The 20,237-nt window shown below is 39.6% G+C and overlaps 3 protein-coding genes across 4 annotated transcripts in view; 1 reads left to right on the top strand and 2 right to left on the bottom strand.

Moving 5' to 3' along the window:
- LOC122780890 (zinc finger protein GLIS3) overlaps positions 1–5,294 on the top strand; it is a 70,912-nt gene extending 65,618 nt beyond the window's left edge. The window contains exons 9-12 of one of the 2 annotated variants that reach the window (XM_044044269.1): positions 2,557–2,693; positions 3,527–3,682; positions 3,797–3,876; positions 4,248–5,294. In XM_044044269.1, the coding sequence (XP_043900204.1) occupies positions 2,557–2,693; positions 3,527–3,682; positions 3,797–3,876; positions 4,248–4,250 (376 nt within the window). In that variant the 3' untranslated portion in view covers positions 4,251–5,294. Of the gene's footprint in view, positions 1–2,556; positions 2,694–3,526; positions 3,683–3,796; positions 4,053–4,247 lie in introns of those variants that run through there. The other variant, XM_044044268.1, reaches the window with a different exon arrangement.
- On the bottom strand, positions 4,806–10,861 carry elovl8b (ELOVL fatty acid elongase 8b). The gene is made up of 8 exons (XM_044044270.1): positions 10,602–10,861; positions 10,444–10,501; positions 8,690–8,877; positions 8,466–8,546; positions 7,052–7,108; positions 6,860–6,974; positions 5,658–5,785; positions 4,806–5,568 (listed from the first exon to the last, which is right to left on the bottom strand). The coding sequence occupies exons 2-8, from the start codon at positions 10,499–10,501 to the stop codon at positions 5,407–5,409; spliced, it is 789 nt and encodes a 262-aa protein (XP_043900205.1). The 5' UTR covers positions 10,602–10,861; the 3' UTR covers positions 4,806–5,406.
- A 695-nt stretch (positions 10,862–11,556) lies between these two features.
- mutyh (mutY DNA glycosylase) lies at positions 11,557–17,309 on the bottom strand. The gene is made up of 15 exons (XM_044043419.1): positions 17,098–17,309; positions 16,309–16,442; positions 15,877–15,916; positions 15,721–15,794; positions 15,588–15,629; positions 15,433–15,504; positions 15,100–15,213; positions 14,888–14,985; positions 13,984–14,128; positions 13,770–13,857; positions 13,054–13,236; positions 12,774–12,919; positions 12,537–12,686; positions 12,021–12,071; positions 11,557–11,915 (listed from the first exon to the last, which is right to left on the bottom strand). Exons 1-9 carry the CDS (start codon positions 17,198–17,200, stop codon positions 14,053–14,055), a joined length of 753 nt encoding a protein of 250 aa, XP_043899354.1. The 5' UTR covers positions 17,201–17,309; the 3' UTR covers positions 11,557–11,915; positions 12,021–12,071; positions 12,537–12,686; positions 12,774–12,919; positions 13,054–13,236; positions 13,770–13,857; positions 13,984–14,052.
- Between the last annotated feature and the right edge of the window lie 2,928 nt (positions 17,310–20,237).

Below are 20,237 nucleotides of genomic sequence, written 5' to 3'. Positions count from 1 at the left end.
TATCATCTAATGGGCCAGATACTGATGCTGATGTTGAAATTCTCAAAGTAGGAGACATTACAGCTACTTAAGTCACTCTCCATATGATGAAAATCCCAGATCACGGATATAATAGGCTCAAGAGCAACATCGCTACCAATTTCATAGGAATAATTCATCAACACACTATATCTCCCATAGTAATCCCCTCTAGATAAGATAAATAAGTAAGAGTTGAGTCTGACAGCTAATTAAAATGCTTAATACATTTACCATTGGCCAGACCATTTTGACTTTGTTTACCCTTCATCAGCTACCGTGTTCGGAGCCACTAAGTGCCAGGTGGGACGCCCCTCATGCCCAGAGCAGTAGGTCATGTTATGGCCTTCAGCCAGGCCGGCAATGAGTAGTCATCTGATGGCTCAGCCACTTCCAGTAACCCCCTGTCATCACATTCATATAGCGCTCAGTGCAAACCATATGCTTCCACACAGCAGCAGTTTATGTGTTGGCATTCCTGATTTGCAGTCATGATAGGGTACCAAGTAGCTGCTGAATATTTCTGGGGGGGAAGTTTGCCTGGCTTGTTGTTTTTCGGCAGCTCTGTTGGCTATCGCTCTGGAATTTACACCACACTGCTGTTTATTACATTATTGTTAAATCTGCAATATGAAGTCATAAATTGTTGCTCATTTTTTTAGTTTCTTGTAAACGTTCACATTGAACATTTAAGTGTCTGAATAAATACCAAACATGTTTCTCACTTGTGAGTAAATATATCACTGCGAGGCAGCGCGGCTTTTGTACTGATGAAGTAAATGAGTTATAAAACGGTTGATATATGTTTTTTTTTAAGCCTTTGGACAGAGCCAGGCTAACCGTTTCCCTCTGTTTACAGTTTTTGTGCTAAACTAAACTTAGTTTCACATTGGTTGCGCAGGCATGAGAGTGGTATCAATTTCCCCCCATTCAACTCTTGGCAAGAAATGGAACGGGAGTCTAAGTATTCTTTGTAGTGATTAAATTCAGACATTTGCCACATTACAAGTGTTGACGGATGTTAGTGTAACACGGCAAGACTGTGACATGTCCATAAATGTAACTCAGGCACTTACTTAGACCTCAGACAGACACATAACATGAGGCACATAATCTTTTCAGCAGCTTAATTTTTTTTGATCACTCCTGGAATGTTAGTTTCATGTGCACACAGCAATGGCGGTGTTAAACATAAGTAACAGTGATAGCTGCATACTTTTCATGTTAGATGATGTGATGTTATGCAGAACTTGTTTTCAGATCATGCGGGGAGCTTCTGCACAAGCCAAAACAAGCATCACTTATCAGTTATCACTATTATCTCTGATGCTGAACATGGCAGAATGAGTCAACTACAGTGATTTCACTCATTTTTCATCATTTGCTTTAAAGTTTTTGATCTTCACATTGGGTTTTTCTTATAAGACAGAGTGAGAGTGCAGATTGAAGAAACGTGCAAAGCCTGTTCCTTTTAAATATTACTCAGGGCAGGCACAGGGGTTAAAGGTCAGATGTCAACATTTTGTGGGGGTTTATTGGCAGAAATTGAATATACTATCCATGAGTAGGTTTAAGTGTATAATTGCTTTAAAATAAAAGAAAACGGTGGGTTTTCATAGCCTTAGAATATCTCTGCAGCTGGATGAAACTGGCATTTCTCATTTTGAGGCAGATGCTTACTATGCAAGCTTAGTAATATGGTGCATAAACCAATGAAGAACAAAGAGGAAACTGCAGAGTTTACACATATTTTGTGGTGTTTAAAAAAGCCATCATATTTCCCTGACATGCTAGTGAAAAGGAAGGGTGAGTTGAGTAGTCCTGTTAGTTGCACTCTGCTGTCTCACCATTAGTTGTGATTGCACTGTGTTTGGAGTAACATTCTGTGTGTTTTAAATCTCAATGAGTTTTTTTTACCCGGTTAAATAAAGAAAAACAATAATAATAATAAAATAATAATAGATATCACTAATTCTTACACACTGGCCCTTTAAGATTATGCTTTATCAATAACACTTCATTGATAAACGTGGACAAACTTTATTTAAGTGATCACGGTATCACCGAATATCCTCAAAACACAGTCACAGATATATAATCTTAATATTCCTCTCTCTAATGTGATTAATGTGGACAGGATCGTGCTTTCATTCTGCGGGCCTCAAAGCCCGGGGTTTGTGTAGTGGTGGTCAGCGTGTGTGTGTGTGCATGCATAGTTGGGGGGGGATGGTTTCACTTGAATGCACTCTCTCCTGTTTGTTGACTTAAGATCGTAATATGTGGTAGGAGGACCACTACGTGCAGGGAGCCCAAGTTTCCACACGCCTGGACTGTTTCTTCTCTGCGTTGAGGATCATTAACTGCCCTGCTGAGTTAGTCCCGTCGTGTGGTTAGCGGGCCAGCGTGTAGCGCCAGCTTTGATTGGGATGTCATAATGCATGAAGCGTTTTATTGAATAATTGACATTGTCAGCAAAGAAGAGAAGATACACTAAGAGCTTTAAATGTATATTTCACCCACCCTCTGTGTCTCCTCCAGTGTGTCTGCTCCCCTCCAGTCTCCTGGGATAAAGGGAACAGGAACGCCTCCTCCTCCTCCTCCTCTGGAGAAACAGCATGTTCACCCTCACCAAAAGCCCTACTCTCACTATCACCACCATCAGCCTGCTAACGATGGTAAGACGGACCTCGAGACATCTGACTAAAAGCAACTTGTTTAGAGGAATCGGTTTTTGGTTGAATTTGAAAGCGGTTATTGCAATTTCAAGTTTATTATCCTGAAATTGTTCCTAGGGCAGGTGATTCATCACCATGCAGTATACGGTGTCCTCTGAGAGAATGCACAACATTACATCACTTGTATATTCATATCTAATCATCTTAGTGTCCCTTTACCAAAGCTCACCACCAAACCCACTCAAAAGCCCTCAGAGAGAGGAAGTTAGAGCAATGATACTGGTCTGTAGTTCTGCCGGAGCATTTTTAGGACAGAGAGATTAGTCAGAGACACAGAAAAGGGGGGAAACCACATGCCGGAAGCCTTTTCCCTGCTCTGAATTAGCCAACAAAATGCTGGCTTATGAATTCAGCTGTCTCTCAGCACCCCAACATCGGAAGGCTCAGCTGTCACTCCTGAACCTTTTTCCTAATGCCTTAAACACTGTTTTCCCTGTAAAGATCTACACATGGACGTCTCTCTAACCGCGCTGTGGTGAGGGAGTTGCGTAAAAGCGATCCTGGAAAGGCTGTTCTCCCATTATCGTGACTCCTGCGGTCGATTCTGAGTATAAACTGAGACGATTGGGACAAATGTTACATACTATGGGCCTGGCAGAGTTAGCACGAGCACAAATATAGCATTGTCATAATTTGAGATCCACATTAAGTTTCAACCAGATGGAGCGGACGCTTACTGACCTTGGAAACAATCAGCCATAGACGATAGTGGCAGTTGGTCAAGTCTGGCTTCTATTTTTCTCCTCTCTCTCTCTCTCTCTCTCATTTCCTAGAATATCAAGGCAGCTTTCAGAGCTGCTTCCATTTTGGAGACTCTTACAGGATGGAGCAGACGGTCGGTGGTGTCCACATCCCTGGAGATTCTCACGCCTACACTTCCCATCAGCACAATGGCTTCCACATGTCAACAAGCAACGCTAGCTCTACTAGTAAGTACAAATAACCAGCGGAGTTTGTATCATAACTGGACCAAAAACGTTACAGCTCATAATTGATTACCCCAATTATTTTATCAAGAATATTTATTATCATGTCAATCACAGGCTTCACTTTGACCCAAGAGCTGCCAGGAAATGCAGGGTGCCAGTTCTCTTCAAGCCCAGAGGAGAGCATCTTCTTCCAGGTGGGCAGCTTCGACCGCAGCCTGAGCCACATGTCGTCCATCTATACAGAGACATAGAGCGCTTCACCACCACACCCACTCTTGTGCTCTGCAGGCAAATGCCTCACACATGCATCTTCACACACACACGCGCCCCGATCGGCACTTCCACAGTTCAGCAGTTCCTGATTTTGTTTTTACTTTATTTATATAATAAATATATATATGAAAACATTGTGAAGTTAATTCAGACTAGTGGACCGCACAAGATCTGACCCATCCAAACAACAGCATCATCACCAGAAAGTGATACTTCTTGTCCAGTAATTCACAAGAACACAACCAAAGATTTGAGGAGAGAATAAAAAGGACGTGATCTGATTCTGTTTCAGTGAAACTCCACACATTTTGAACATTCCAATTGGTCCGGTTGTCCCGAGCTTCTGCGACTGTGAAGGAAACTCTCTAGTGTGTGACAAAATAACCCCAGTGATGCCATGAGGGTCATTAAGGACTGGACTCGAGACAGATGCGTCACAGGCGGCGTCTGTTATGAATGTGGGATGTGCAGTTTTAAATATGTGACTATTTAGCCTGTGGGAAGAGTCTTCCCAAAGACACTGCTGAATTGCTAGGAGAAGTGTAACATCAGGTATTTCAGACTGAAGTCAAGGTTTGCACAGTGTGCTTTCATTCTGTCATGAGCAAGTCCCCACACATCATGAAAGAACTACTGTTAAATGTTCAACCCATAAGTCCTTTGAGACTTTTTTTAATCCAGTGTTTCAGAATTCAATGAGTAAGTAATGAGTTGAATGTGTTTAATGCACATTCAACTCATTACTTACTCATGTTAATGTGTTGGGATGCAATGAGGCAAAGAAACTACGTGGAAGCGTCCTGTCGTTGTTAGTCATTTTAAAAACACGGATGTGCAAAAGCAACAGAACTTGGCGTCAGAACCACATTTATTGGTCAAGAACTCATCGTGTACAAAGGATTCTTCGACTCATTTACATTGGTGCTTACATTCTTACCTGCCTGGTCTTATACATGCAGGTTTTCAGCTTTAATACAACATAAAACACCTGAATGGACTTTAACTGAAATGCCCTCTCCCTCCTCTCCTCTCTCTAATCTGCATTGTTCAATCTATTTAAGACTGAAGTGTAGAAAAGAATATATCGTTTTGCTGTGCTGTTTTGACAGTGGAAAAAAAAAAATGTTTGCATTTTCTTGTTGTGTTTTGTGCTTTTGGGTTTGTTCCATGAGGAGAGTTTGGGCTCACTATTATATTCTGCGATGTTGCAGAAACACAACCATTCCTTATTATATATGTATAAATGTACAGTTTGTTTACAACAGTAATTTGAATGTTTGTCCTTTCTCAGTTTAAGGTATAATAAATTGTTTGATCACCGACTGGCTTTTTTTTTTTTAAAAGAAGTAAAATGATAAGAGTTGTGTGTCTGTTTAACATACAGTGTAGGCACTTGGTGCCCTCTAGTGGACTTTGGTGAGTACTGCAGACAGAAACTCTGAAGCTGGGTCTCATTTCGTTTTCTTGTTGAGGTAGCTCTGATAATAGAAGTTACTGAAGAGGATGATAAGGGTGACACAATAACCAAACACCAGTGTATTCATGCTGTCGGGGAAGTCACACTCTGTGAACAGGTTGTAACCCGTGTGTAGGAGGAACATCACAAACTGCAGCTGGAGAGGCAACAGACGAAGTTCAGGTCAGACTGGCGTTCTGAAGTATATAGTTATAGAGAGTGCATTATGTAGATGCCGTCACTCACCAGCTGCAGGCGTGTGATGTATCGCTTCCACCACAGGTACTTCTGCATGTGAGGGCCCACTGCAGCCAGGCCGTAGTAAGAGTACATGACAACGTGGACGAAGGTGTTTACCAAGCCGATGAAGAACGCTGCAGGATGTGGTATAATGGCATAAAATAAACAATCAGTCAATTCAGACTTTAAACACTCACATTCATCAAAGTCAAGGGCAAATAGTGTCAGTACTGATGTTTAAGTTGAAAAAGTAAAATGCGGAAAAAGTGGAAGGATAAATGCACTCAGGCAAGTAAGCATTGTTCATATTCAACCTAATTATGCATGTGTCATTTATACAAAATGGAGTCAAAAGTACAGCATACAATATTTGTATTATTTAAAACATTTTGAGCCCACTTCAAGTACAGTTTGAGACCAAATGTCATCGCTAACAAAATCCCTATCTGAGAATCTGTTTTCATAAGAGACACCGACTTTATGTTACAGTGTAAAAACACTAATATTAATCAGATGATATTCAGCGATTAATGTTACTATTCCGTTTTACAGCATTTTGGCAAATATTGCACAGTGAAATGAAGTATTTGTTACCAACATCATAACACTTCAATCATAGCTTCACGCCTCTGAAGGAACTGGGGGTTGCAGGAGTCTGCAATCACAGTCTTTACAACTGTCATTAATTAGTACGCTCCACTTATGTCAGTCATCATCTACCGCTTTATCCTCCACCAGAGGGTCGTGGGGGGGGGGCTGTGCCAATCTCAGCTACAGCGGCCGATAGGCGGGGTACACCCTGGACAGTTCACCAGTCCATCGCAGGGCCACACACAGATAATAAATGTTTTTATTGTCAACGAAGCCCATGCAGCACATGCATTTACTGAGGATGTAAACATTGTTTGCTTTAAACAAAGGCAATGAATACACCCAAACACTAGAGCAAACACATAGCAACGAAGTTGCACAAACAGATACTTTGAGGTCAAGTCACACACACACACACACACAGTATTTACAGCTGCAGGATACATCACCTCAAACTGCGCTACAGCGCCCCCATCTGTCTTAAATAAGGAACAAGTCATCCAGTGCCAAGGTGAGGCTTTTTCAAGCAAGCTCAGTGGCACTGAGGAAAATAATGGCTCACTTCAGTCTCTTGAGAAATTGGACATTTACAGTAATTATGTGAACAGCTGACTTACACTGTCCTCCGGCCACATACTTGACCCCCGCCCACCAGTTGAAGATCATGGTGGCGTGGTGGTAGACGTGAAGGAAGGTCACCTGGCTGCTCTTCTTCCTCAGGATGAAGAAGATCTGCTCATGGAGGCTTAAATGAATTCATCACTTCAATGGTTTGCATCACAACTGAGAATGTCTGAATGAATACTCACTGTGTCACTGAGCTCTATGACCTTTGAGAAGAAAAACCACCAGCAGACTCCGGCCATCTGGAGGGAGGAGAACCATTGATTTTGTACATTAGTCATTTCTTAAAGGTTAGTGAATGTGTTACGTAGCAGAGGTTATTTTACCCAAGACCAATCACCACATATCGCAACATAAACATTGTATAAAACAAAAACACAACTGAAGAAATGCCATCATAAATATCAACACTGGAGATTGTCTGGAAATACCAACGAATGAACAGAGATCAGCAGCATTAAGAAAAAAAAAACACAATTAGAGACCAAAACAAAAAACCCAGAAATCCTGAAAATGTTAGTGAAGCAGATGAATTTATATCATGACTTTATTTCTAAAGCTTATACACAAACAGAACTTATATCAGCTCTAATTCTTCATCATGGTCTGAGGAACATCTAATAACCCAGTTAAAAAAAGGATGAAGTAAAATAAACTTGGGCTGAAACACTAACTTGATTAATCGATTACTAAATTAATTGTCAACTATTCTGATAATCGACTGATCGTGTTCTGATTTTTCAGTTTTTTAAATGTGAATATTTTCTGGTTTCTTTGCTCCATAAAACAAACAAATCATTAAAACTGAATCATTTTGGTTTGTGGACACAACTGCACTTTTGAGAACATCATCATTGATAAACAATGATCAACACTTTTATGAAAATGAACATAAACATTAATAATATGAAATTAAAGGCAATAGATATACTCAGTATCAGTTTTGGTAGAGCTGTAACGATTATTATTTTCATAATCGATTAATCTGTCGATTATCTTCCGGTCCATAAAATGTCACAAAATGCTGATCAGTATTTCTCAAACCTGGAAAGGACGATTTCCTCAAATGTCTTGTTTTGTCCAAAAACCAAAAATGATTCAGTTTTAATGATTTCTTTGTCGTATGGAGCAAAGAGACAAGAAAAAATTCACATTTAAGAAGCTGAGGAATCAGAAAACGTATTTTAATTCCTTAAAAACACTCAAACCAATTATCAAGATAGTTGTTGATTTGTTTAGTAATTGAATTAGAATCGATGAATTGTTTCAGCCCTACTGGACTGAATATGAGAAAAAGAAAAACATTAGCGCCGATGCAATCCAAAAACTCTATATATCATCTACATGCTTCCCTGAACACTGACTGTAAAAAGAAAGAAAATGATCAGTTATTGTGAATGATGAATGTTCATGTCTCCTATGAGCTTATGTGGACATATTTGGGAATTTTAAAAAAGGCGTGTAATTTTGTAAAAAGATTGTATGAGACTGATGTTGGTATTGGTGGATTCTGAGTATATAAGCGGACTAAAAATAAATAATAAAATGCATCAACCAGTCAGACTGAGTGAGGATAAATTCATAGTATATCATACGTACTCTCATGGCCAGTGGGCTGGTGCTGTAATCTACAGGCTGACACAGGTAGCTGTAGTTTGAGAGCCATGAGGTGACCAGGAACTGGAAATATGACAAACAATCATTTCATAAAGTGATACGCCATAAATATAATCATGTATGTGTGGTAAAATGCCAATACTTTGAATCATATTTCCATGCCCATGATTTGGCTTTCTGTGTTTAAACAAACATATGCAGCACACCTCGTAGAACATGTAAGCAGACAGGCCGACCATGGCGAAGTTGTAAACAATGAGAACAACTCTGAGGTCAACAGGTTCCCTGTGTTTCATCAGCCGGGGTCCAGCCCAGACCACACCGAGGTAAAGCAGGAAGATGAGTGACACTGGGACGGGGGAGTAGACCAGCAGCCATGGGTCCGTCCTCTTGTCTGAAACACAGAACAGCAGACTTCTGTCCTTTATTCGCTCATTATTCATCACATGACAGGACACATGTGTAGATACAATCCTGCCTTGATTTCCTCAAACTTCAACCAGTGATTTTGTTTTACTGCGCACAGGAAATGTCAGGTTTCTCCAGTTTGTCACGTTCCAGTTCAATTCATGTGACCCTGTCAGTGTGTGTGCAATTCTGTAAACATAAACCAGACTCAGAAAATGCAGTTGACTAAATGTTAAAGGGCTAACACTGAGTTTGGACTGCACTTGTGTACACCACACACACTGTTTTAGCCACTGCAAGGATTCCTTTAACAAGATAATATCTATCTGAAAAGTGGCATTGTGGTGTCAAACCACGTGACGGGCCACAAACAGCATTCACTGTGGCTCAAGAGTAACTCCCACACACTGAACACGCACACACAGACGAGCTTGTGCTTCGTCTCGACTACAATTTACATTCACGAGCCACTTTATTAGGCAAAGAAGACACCAAGTAAAATGGCAGGAGTGACACTCTGGTGTGGCCCGTCTGATTCAAGGGTCAAAGTAATGTGTGTTCAGAGATGATCGTCCTCAGACCTTGTTGTAATGAGTTTTTGATTTTAGGTACCAATGCCTTTCCATCATGAAGTGGTTTGGCCATTCTCCACTGACCTCTATCATCAACAAGGCTTTTTTTTTTACCCACACTACGTTCATATTACCAGGCTGAAATATGATAGTCATAGATTTCCAATGATGTTGTCAGTGCCATGTGGACACATAAATGCTATAGTCAATTCGCATTTGTGGCAAACCCAAACAACAAATCCACTGCTTTTTTTTCAAAATCTCCCACACATACACTGTTGCTGTCAATAATGCCTGCAAAACGGTATCAGTGCAGGTTGCTGTGGATCACGTTTGCATGCCTAAATGCATTGAGAAGCTGCCATTTAATTGGCTGATTAGATATTTGGGTTTGTGTAAGTTAAACCCTAACCTAATAAAGTGGCTTGTGAATGTAATATACGAAAAATAATAATGTGATAAATTTGTGGAACAATTACTGATATCTAATGCTGAGACTGCACACTGTAATAAACAGAGGATTCCCCCACTAACAGTATTAGAATCTGCTTCAGAAACTGCATAACGCTCATAATGTCATGAAAGGGTTAGGATAAAGGATCTTATTAGTATGGCCTGTGTACTTCTGCACTTTACTTTTATTATGCCTCTCTTTTTACTGACTTCCTCATTCAGTTGTGAGTTGAATGTGTGAAATCGTTTTGTCTCTGTAACCACTCTTGTATACAGAGATATAATGGGACCTTCCTGGCTAAATAAAGAATAAATAAATGTTCGACTTCCCACAACCAGAGACTCGTTTGTCTGTGAGATTCTGGATTATACATGCATCAAAATACTTATGGGTGAAACTCTTGAAATCTTTATTTTCTCCCTCCTAAATGTTACACACTGGACCGTTAAGAGTAAGACTCAAAAATAAAGTATATGCACAGTATTCAGATGTGTGTTCACTGCAAAAGTACTGGAGTACATCTCACCTCCATTTTCCACTATCCACTGGTACACGGACATGTTACTGGACACATCAGAAGTCATCTGAAAACACAGCAGAGGAACAATTTAAGGACAAGATTCCACTCACACACACACACACACAGTGTTCCAGTGGTGAGGTTCAGTGACAACGCTGCAGAACCTTTGAACACTCTCTGCCGCTGAGTGTGTGAGTAACTCAGCGAAGTTGAAGCCGCAGACGATTCAGATCCACGAAGATCAGCGATTTAAGTCAAGACGGACAGAGCAGCAAGAAACCGGAGGATAAAAACACAACAATACGTGCGGATTACGGATGAATCGAGAGCGGAAATTCGATCATTTCGTACTCATCGCCTTTACGGTCCTTGTGTTTTTCCGGAGGGCGGGAAGTTGTGGTTTTGAACAGTAGGGGGTGCTGTTTCCCGAAAAGGCAAAAAATGATTCATTTGCCGTGCTTTGTGTTATTTGAGCTCTTTCTACGCCTAAATGTACCCTGTGGTCTGTATAAATCATATATATTTACCTCTGTGTGTGGATAAGAATATATTGGATACAAAATGCATAAATGTTGATTTCACTTCAGTTCAAGCGTGGTGTTTGTCTTAATCTGAAATCAGCTTTGTTATCAGAAACTTCAGTCTTTGTTTCCTCTTTAAGATTAATTTTATTGTAAAAACACACATAATAATAATACACTTTATTTAAAGGCACCTTTCATGACACTCAAGGTCACCTTAAACAATTAAATGTAAAAAAAAACAACTTCAACAATAAAACCAATCTGTAGAGGGTGAACAATGAGAGATGTTCCTGATGTCATGTGAGAAGACCGGAGTCATATATATACATATATACATATACATATATGTATTTATATATATATATATATATATATACATACATACATATACATATATATACATATACATACATACATATATATATACACAGTATATATATATATATATATATATATACACACATATATACATATACATGTATAAGTGTTTGCCCCCTTCCTGATTTCTTATTTGTTTGCATGTTTGTCACTTAAATGTTTCAGATTATCAAACACATTTAAATACACTTTTGCACCCAACAGTATATACAATATATACAGTAATAAAAATATTTTCTGCAGTGAGGTTATTAAAAATCAACATCATCTGTTGATGCACAACAAATCTTATGTCCCATGTCAGGTCCCCAAAGGAATATCTAGTTATCCTATAACTCTGATCTGTTTAAAATGATTTGATGATTTGTATAATGTATTTGAATCTCAGTGAATCATCAACACAAAGACACCATGTTGGACATTCACATCTCATACAGTACATCAAGATTCTTCTTTCACGGTCTGGAAGAAGGAGCTGAGGGAGAGCTGTCTGCCTCGGCTGTTCGCTGCACCTCTTTTTGAGGTTTGTGGTTTCTTGGCAGTTTTAACATCACTTATGTTTTGCTTCTTTGCTTTCTACAAGAGACCAAAGAGTAACAAGAGACATGTGTGACATTAGTGCAGGGTCATAGAATAATGGGGGTATATTTGTAAGGCACTATAAAATGGAAAGGCGTGTACCTTAGAGGTTTTTTCTTTGTGATTGTCCAGAGAATCGTAAAGCTTTACAATCTGCAGGAGAGGTGACATTTTGATTCCATTAACACACATGTGGACACTCACTCACTCGTCCCCCTGTGACCATGTACATGTATAGAGAAGGTGTCTCCACCCTTTATTCAAATACACATCGACATCATGGCGCTTTGCAGGAACAACTTTTGGTTTTAAAGAAGTAACTGTACAGATGTGCCTGCTGCCATGGATCAGATCAGGTTGTCTGAGGAGGCAGTCTCTGGTCAATCCTCAAACCACTTCTGAATGTGGTATATTTGATCAGATATCACAAAGCTTTCAGACCTGCACTTGCGAGATCTAGACGTGATCAGGTCCCTGTGGTGTTCATTACCTCTTAAACACATTTGCTGCTTTCTCTAGGTGATAATCAGTCAAGATCTCCTCATAAGTCCTGACAACTTCAATTACACAGCGGGGGGGTCCAACACATGTGTACACACAAACATAAAGAAAACAAACCTTTTTCACTCCTGTGGACACGGCCGCTTCCTGCAGAGCGGATCTAGTGAGCCACTGTGCGTTTTTAGTCTGCGTCTGTGTCGTGCCATCCTTCAAATGCACAATATGAACCACGTACGTCTGGTGGATGTGGGAGAAGATGTGAACCACCTACAAACAGTGAATGATCGGTGATCGTCAGAAGGTTGTCACATGGATATACAATGTGTAAACATGTTCATGATGCTGTTGCTTTACTTCTCCGATGTACTGGAGGAGGCTCTCAGTCACATGAGTTTCAAGTATCCCGTTGATCACAGTGCACAGTGCCCTCTTCTGTTTTATCTCAGAGTTTTCCTCCTCCAGCACAAGACTTGGAAACTGCCACAAACCTGCCAACAAACCTGACAAAACACACATGCACAGGCAGTCAAACGTCAAACATTTCAAATTCTTAATTTAGTATAACGGAAACATTATTTTTAATTTACTGTATTCATGTTAAGATATTTTTTTTGTATATGTGTGTATTTTTCACCTTTGTCAGGTCTCTGTGTGAGCAGGTACTCATCCTCTCCCTCCTCTCTACGTCTGATCACCACACAGGTCAGCGTTCGCTCCACTCGGGGCGGCTTCTTTGCCGGCTTTCTGGGGAAGTTCTGAACACCCAAGTCATCGTCCCAAGGCTGGGAGGGACACAGTGGACATGTCCCCCTGCTCACTAAGGGAGAGAAGAGAATTCAGAAGTTCCATGTTGGTAGAATGGTTTATCCTGTTCACCTGCTCAACGTCCATTTTTTAGCAGTAGAAACCACTTCTGAAACTTTTTGTGGCCAATTCTTGCCTTTTTCAGCCATAGACTGACTAGTTGCAGCCATCTTGCTTAACTAGCTCTATGCAGCAACTGTGCTTCTGCCTGTCTTACATCAGTCGTGAAGTAAAATCAAATCAAAATCACTGCTACAGTTGGACTGTTTTAAGTAATTGTCAAGTTCTCCAGCAGAGGGTGCTATGAGTGCAGCTTGGTCTGTCAGAATAAGACAACAGTGAGGTCATGTTGTTTTGCAGCAACACTGGAGGATGAAAGAAAAAAAAGGGTCCTCTGAGCAGACAGTTACTACACCAACACACTGGAGGCAATGACTTGACTGTGATAAACATTTGTTTATGTTTAGAACTTATGGTCTACAGCTTTAATTCATTTAAACACATCAACATGAAGGTCTGAGAGATAAGGGGAGGTGGATCACTTACGGCAGTCTTCTATGTCAGGCACGGCTAAAGTCTTCCTCTCCTGCTTTCCAAAAAGCTTCTTGGAGTTTTGATCTTGTTTGACTACAACCTGCACATTCAAAAACGTAATAAGACTAATAAGACTGACTATGATCTCTTTAACAAAACAAGGCAAAGTACTAATCATAAAAAAACATCTTAATACTAATGGCTAACACCCTGTGAGCTGCTTTACCTTGCTGTAAGAGTGACAGTGAGACTGTACAGGGCACTGGCTGCACACTGGTGCTTTAGGCGAGCATACTCAAGCTCCTAGCTCCATCATGGCCTGATTAAAGTCTCCTGGTCTCTCAGGGTCCACCAGTGTATTAGCTAGAGTCCTGAAATACAAGGGAGAGAAAAACTACAGTCATCGACCAGCAAACACACACTTATCTTTCTGTGAGGTCTTAAGGTATCTATGTTGAACACCTCATGCATTTTCTTACACAGGTCACACATGAATGTCCTTTACTTCAAGCAATAGCTTCTATGATATTATGATATTCCATTATGTCTCACCATTAGTTTATCTTAGTCGGCTGGTTTTAATAAACATCAGCAACACAAGTCTGTGTTACGAGAGGACATTTGGTTTACAGTATATACGCTTTGCAAGTGTAAACCTTCAGAACTGGGTGGTTTAAAATGGTAAATGGGCTGTATTTATATAGCTCTTTTCTGTTCTTGTTTACAAGTTTTGCCATTTACGTAAACATTCATACAGTGCAACTATGTGCAGCTCTTTTTCTATTTGCAATTAAGTAAATCTTGGAAGTGCAAGTCCACACTACAGTGTGCAGAAGTCTTGGTGTGTTTTGACCGATGATTTCTCTCCCATTTGTCCAACTTTTCTTTAAAGAATATAAAACAAATCGTATTTATTGAAGTAATTGTATCATCGGCAACTGTGACAAACTACTCTTCTCCTCTTCTTCTGCAGCTGCTTCTCCTAAACCGTCTTCACAACCAGGTTAATTTTTGATTTTATGCACTTTTAAATAATATTAAAAGTAGGATTCATGGGTATCAAAGTAAGAAGTAATTTCAGTGGCTAAAGTCAGGCTTGTTGAACATATTAGCTCGTACTTTAAACTCACCAAAGCGCCTCTGTTACTGCAGGACTGGTGCTGTCAGCTCCAATGGCCCTCAGGCGACAAAGCACCCGAATCACGTTGCCATCCACGACTCCAGTAACCTAGGTAACGGGGATGACTACAGTTATCAGTGTTGGCTACACTGGCTAAGGCCACAGATACAGCTCTAATACGGATGTAACTGAATATAAGGGGCTGTTTATCTGATGGCAAACCTGTCCAAGTGCAATTGAACCAATAGCAGCAGCAGTGTAGCGTCCCACTCCAGGAAGCTCTTTGAGCAGACCGTCAACTGTCCGAGGCATCTGTCCTTTTAGCTCTGTCACCACCTTGAATGAAACACTAACAGTTAACACACACACACTGTCATAGTTCTTGCATTGTTCTATTGACTGTAACTAACTTTACTGTAGGTAAAATGCAACTGTACAAATGACTTCACATTTTAAGAGGCCATTCACATACAGTGTCTTTTGCACACAGAAATACAAATGGAGGAAAAGCAGCCCCTAAGATATGAGTCACTTTATAAATATGTGTACACGGACCTTCTGAGCTCCTTCATGGAGTCGTTTCCCTCTTGAATAGTATCCAAGGCCTGCCCACATCTGGTTCACCTCCTACAAATAATTAAATGAATTAAAACTGAGAACAACAACATTTATAGATTAATAGTTTCTTTATCTGTGCTTTTAGAAATCACCTCTAGTGTAGCAGTGGAAAGATCCTGCACGGTCGGCCACCGCTGGAAAATGAAGAAACAAGAGGCCCAATTACACATAAGACAATATTCACTTGATTTAAGTTTGACTTAGCTCCCTTTAAAAAACTCCAACCTTCATCCATTTGTTATAGTACTCTTTTACTGTGACGACTTGAGTCTGCTGCAGCATGATTTCTGAAACCCACACTGAGGGAAAAAAAGGACAATTGTCTTTGTCTGGTAATTTAAAATATCTTCATTTGTCACCAAAACATCAATACCATCATACCTGCATATGTCCTGATGTTGAGGTCCAGTTCTGTCAAAGCCTGTCGGTTAAAAAAACAGTCAGTTACATTATTTCACATCAATTAAAAGCATTGGTTGTACTTTGCCTACTGTGCTGAGCAAAGAAATTAGTGATACTCTGACAGTATTACAGAGCTTAAGTAACATAATGCACTGTGGATTATCTTCTTTTTTGTCTTAGTTAAGTGTCAAAATAAGAAGGAACCACATTCTTAGTTTCCTGGTCTAAATAAAAGTGTTTCAGTCAAAAAACAGCTGCAGTAGCCACATCCCTGAACCAGACTTATTTCACAACTTGTTGTACTTTTATAACTTCATATACAACTATAAAAAAACTAACTCACATCAAATAATATTGTGATTCTGGTGTGGCTGCCTCTAATAAAATGTGTAAATCAAATATTGCTGTTACCAGAGTCCTCCATGGCAGCTCTCTCTTCTCCTTGTCGTACCAGTTCAGGAGCTGAGAGCGCAGCTGCACAACATCAGCAGGGTCGGGAAATGTGTGGTATGAGGACGGGGAGGCAGCACTCATGGTTTCCTCATCTGCAAAGGCAAAAACAACATTTTCATCCCAAATTCCTCTTAAGCACAAGTGATACATTTTTTACCAAATGCCACAAGATGATTGTGAGCTGATGTACAGAAGACATGATCCCAGTAACAGTGATAATAGTTTCAAATATTTATTTTGTTTTGTTTTTATAACTTTAACTAAAATACTATAATCCAGTCAGGTTTTTGATTAATAATATCGTTTATAAATAAGTTGGTCTACTGCTTATTTTACTAATGTGGTGGCTCATTAATTATATATTAGATAGTATAACTTAGTGATTAGACATTCTTCAATAACAAGAAGACCTACAAGAAGAAGTAATTTATAATCAATATTTAAGAAAACATCATCAGTTGCATATGCAAGTATACTGAGCAAGCTGAATCACCAAGTAAAACAACCTGACCCGAATATTAAGTTATTTATAACACTGATTTACTGTACTTCCTCTTTTACGCTGCACATTTGCATTAAGACAGTTAGCGGGGGAATATCATAGTTTAAAACGGATTTATATGAATCAACAGATAAACTTAAATAATCAAATGCCCACAGGATACGTTTGAGTGTATTTAAACAGCTGTGGTAAATCAGGAGGCAGATCTTACAACATTCAGTAACATGAGTGTGTGGCAGCTCGACCTTTCACTGCTCTCTTTGTCCTCTTCCGCTGTGGTTTCGCAGTTTCTACCATTTTAAGTCCGCTTCTTTTGCTTTTGTGCAGCGCTGAACGTAAGTGACTCATTGTCAGAGACACACTGTATTTATCTTCTTGTTTATCTCCAACGCTTCACCTCATGTGTTCATTTCTGCCTCCCGCCAGCTTGTGGACGGGACAGTCGCTGTTGGTCCAATCCGCCATATCCTCCACGTCACATCCGGTAGGCGGACCCAAAACACAGTTTCTTACATTATTTTTTTACAGTTGCATGATTATACGTTTTTATCGATTATCGCTAAGTATAAATATCCTTACTTTGGAGAAAACATTAAATGCACTTGTGTACATTCAGAATAAATTAAAAATAAATGTTTTACCTGTTGTGCTGCATCATGTATGAGAGTCTCTATCTTGAGATGGTAAATTCCATTCATTTGCCAGGCTTACAAATAAGAGGTAAAAGACAACGTTTACAAGTTCACATGATCAAGGTTAACCACAAGCCCCAGACAAACAGTGAATACAAAAACTAGGTTTATGGATACCAGCACACATTGGGGTTAAAAGGAACGAAATAGCAGACATCATTAAACAAAAACTAAAGGAGAGATGGCAAAAACAATGTACAACAATTTACAGTATCCAAAGAAAAGTGGGAGTGGCTAGGCACACGGAAAGAAGCAGGAAAGAGGAAAATATAATATTGAGGATCAGATTTGGCCATACAGGATTGAACACATTATTTATCATCAATAATCACAATACAGACAGATGTGATCACTGTGGGCAGGAGGAATCCATTCATCATGTTAGAACACAATGTCAGAAATACCAAAGGGAGAGACAAGTAATGATTAATTAGTTGAGAGACATTGATGAAGAATTGGAGTTAATAGATGTATTGTGGAAGAACCGGAGTGAGTGTTACAAGATATTACTTCAGTTTCTTAAAACCACAATGTTCATTGATGTGTGTGTGTATGAATAGGTGTATATGTATGCATATATAGGTTGTTGTTTTTTTGTGTTTTGTAGTATATATATACACATATATATAATTTTTTTTTTTATTATATTTATTTTAACTTATAAGTAATAGTTCAGTGAGATCAACAGTTCGATCCACACTCCATACCAGATGGTGGCGGTAATACACCAAATCGTTGTTTGACACAACACACCTGCTCGTCTTCACGCAGGTGTTTTCCAATCAGCTGATGACCGCTGATTGCTTCCTCCTCCTCTTCCTATTTAATGTCCCTCCAGCCAACAGGTCTGTGATGTTACTGAGAAGAGAAGCTGCACGAGCCATGGAACGAAAAAAAAGAGGCGAAAAAAGTGTTGCTGCTTAACTACTGAAACTATTCAGGAGGAAACTTAATGCATAATGCATTAAGTTCATTACGGCGATAATGCACCAACCGCCCTAAAACTTCAAAAAAGAAGAGGGAACTTAAAAAAAGAAAAGAAAGGAAACTACCGCGGCGTGACGTCAGACGCCGAAAATGTGGTCGGGTGCATTAGCTCCTGTATAAAAACTCAGCAAGGCGCTCCGGGATGGCGTGTTCGACCTGGTCCAGATTGGTGGCCCGCCCAGAATGGTGAGTAACTTTTGTCAATTTATCTTAGTGGTAGTGGTGGGCAAGTGAAGCCTTATGAAGCGCGGGAGGCTTTGCTAACAAGTGTGTCGACAAAGATTCAAAGCTTCAACGCTTCAGTGACGCTGACATCTGGTGGACAACTGAAGCCATAACAACCACCCAAGAGCACGACTGAAGCACTGACGCTGTTTCAATCCCATGTCAGCAATAAAAGTTTAAAAAAAGACTGCGTGGTCATTCAAGTGTTTTGTTCCTTCATACTTGCCCATACTGTAAAACATCCCAGATTAAGCCAAAGAATAATATAAATGATATGAAAGGTTAAATGTTGGTCAGATTGACCCGTTCGGTTCAGAATGACACCGCTCCCCCTGGCTGTGGGATATTAAGGAAGCAGGAGGGTTAAGGGTTTAATAAAATTAGTACAGTTTAATTAATTAAATTATTATAATTACCCTGTACTAAATGTCCATAACAGGGTAAGTGATCATTCCTACTTTGCAAATGATCAGAGCAAGGAAATGAGGAAATATTCACATTTAACAAAATAAAAAATATCTTAAACCAATCCATTATCAAAACAGACAAAACAAGACTAAAAACAAGTGGAAATGGCTGCTGTGCTATGTTAACTCACTGTTCCACTCATGGTCATTACTATTGAGTTTTTCCACTGAGTAAGACTTATTTGTTTATGTTAAATGTTTATAAACAGATACAGGGTTATACATATCTTTTATAATTATAAACTTTAGTGTAGTCATTAAAATACAACCTTTTTTTTTTTAAAGGAACAACCTGCTTCCTGCTCACGGAGACCTGGTCGGACCCGCCATATACAAAAGCCTGAGGCTGTCAAAAAAAAGGTGAGTGACACCTTTAGAGATAATTTACTATATCATTGAAAATGTTATGGCCAATTTTCATAAAGTATTTAACTGATGACAATGTACCATATTAATTTGATCACACATGCATAATATAGGTTTATTGTGTATTTAAAGGGTGTGACTGTATGAGGTACTGACATTTCTATACTTGAACTTAAAAGGCATTCCTTAAATCTTAATCAACTTTATTCTACATCACTTGTGATTATGTTAATTTATTTGTTTCACTGTTAGAATAGAATTTGTGCTGGCAGCAATGTTTTCACTGAAAGTGAGTCTTTATATCTCAGGCTGGGTGAACCTTGTCTGTACCTCATACAAACTCTAGAAAACTTTACCTAGTTATTTTACACCTGTAACGGTATGAACTTGAACATTGTCAAGGCTGGAGACTGGACTCACTCTTTTTTTGTTTGTTTTTTTTCTCCCCAGATTGATCTTCATGAAGATCGTCAAGTAGTAGGTGTCATGCTTTAACTCTGGGTGGCCGCCGTGTCCCCACTCTTTCTTGGCCACTGTGCCTACATCTCTCTGCATTGTCCAACATGGCCACGTTCTTTCTATTCTCCTGCTTTCCATCAAATAGCTGAGGGTTGTACATGGAGCATTTGCCACAGGTTGGTTTTGTAT

The sequence above is a fragment of the Solea senegalensis genome, linkage group LG14 (genome assembly GCF_019176455.1).
Source record: "Solea senegalensis isolate Sse05_10M linkage group LG14, IFAPA_SoseM_1, whole genome shotgun sequence".
Taxonomy (NCBI): Eukaryota; Metazoa; Chordata; class Actinopteri; order Pleuronectiformes; family Soleidae; genus Solea; species Solea senegalensis.
The sequence above is the reverse complement of the archived record's forward strand: the minus strand, read 5'-3'. Positions and strand labels throughout refer to the sequence as shown.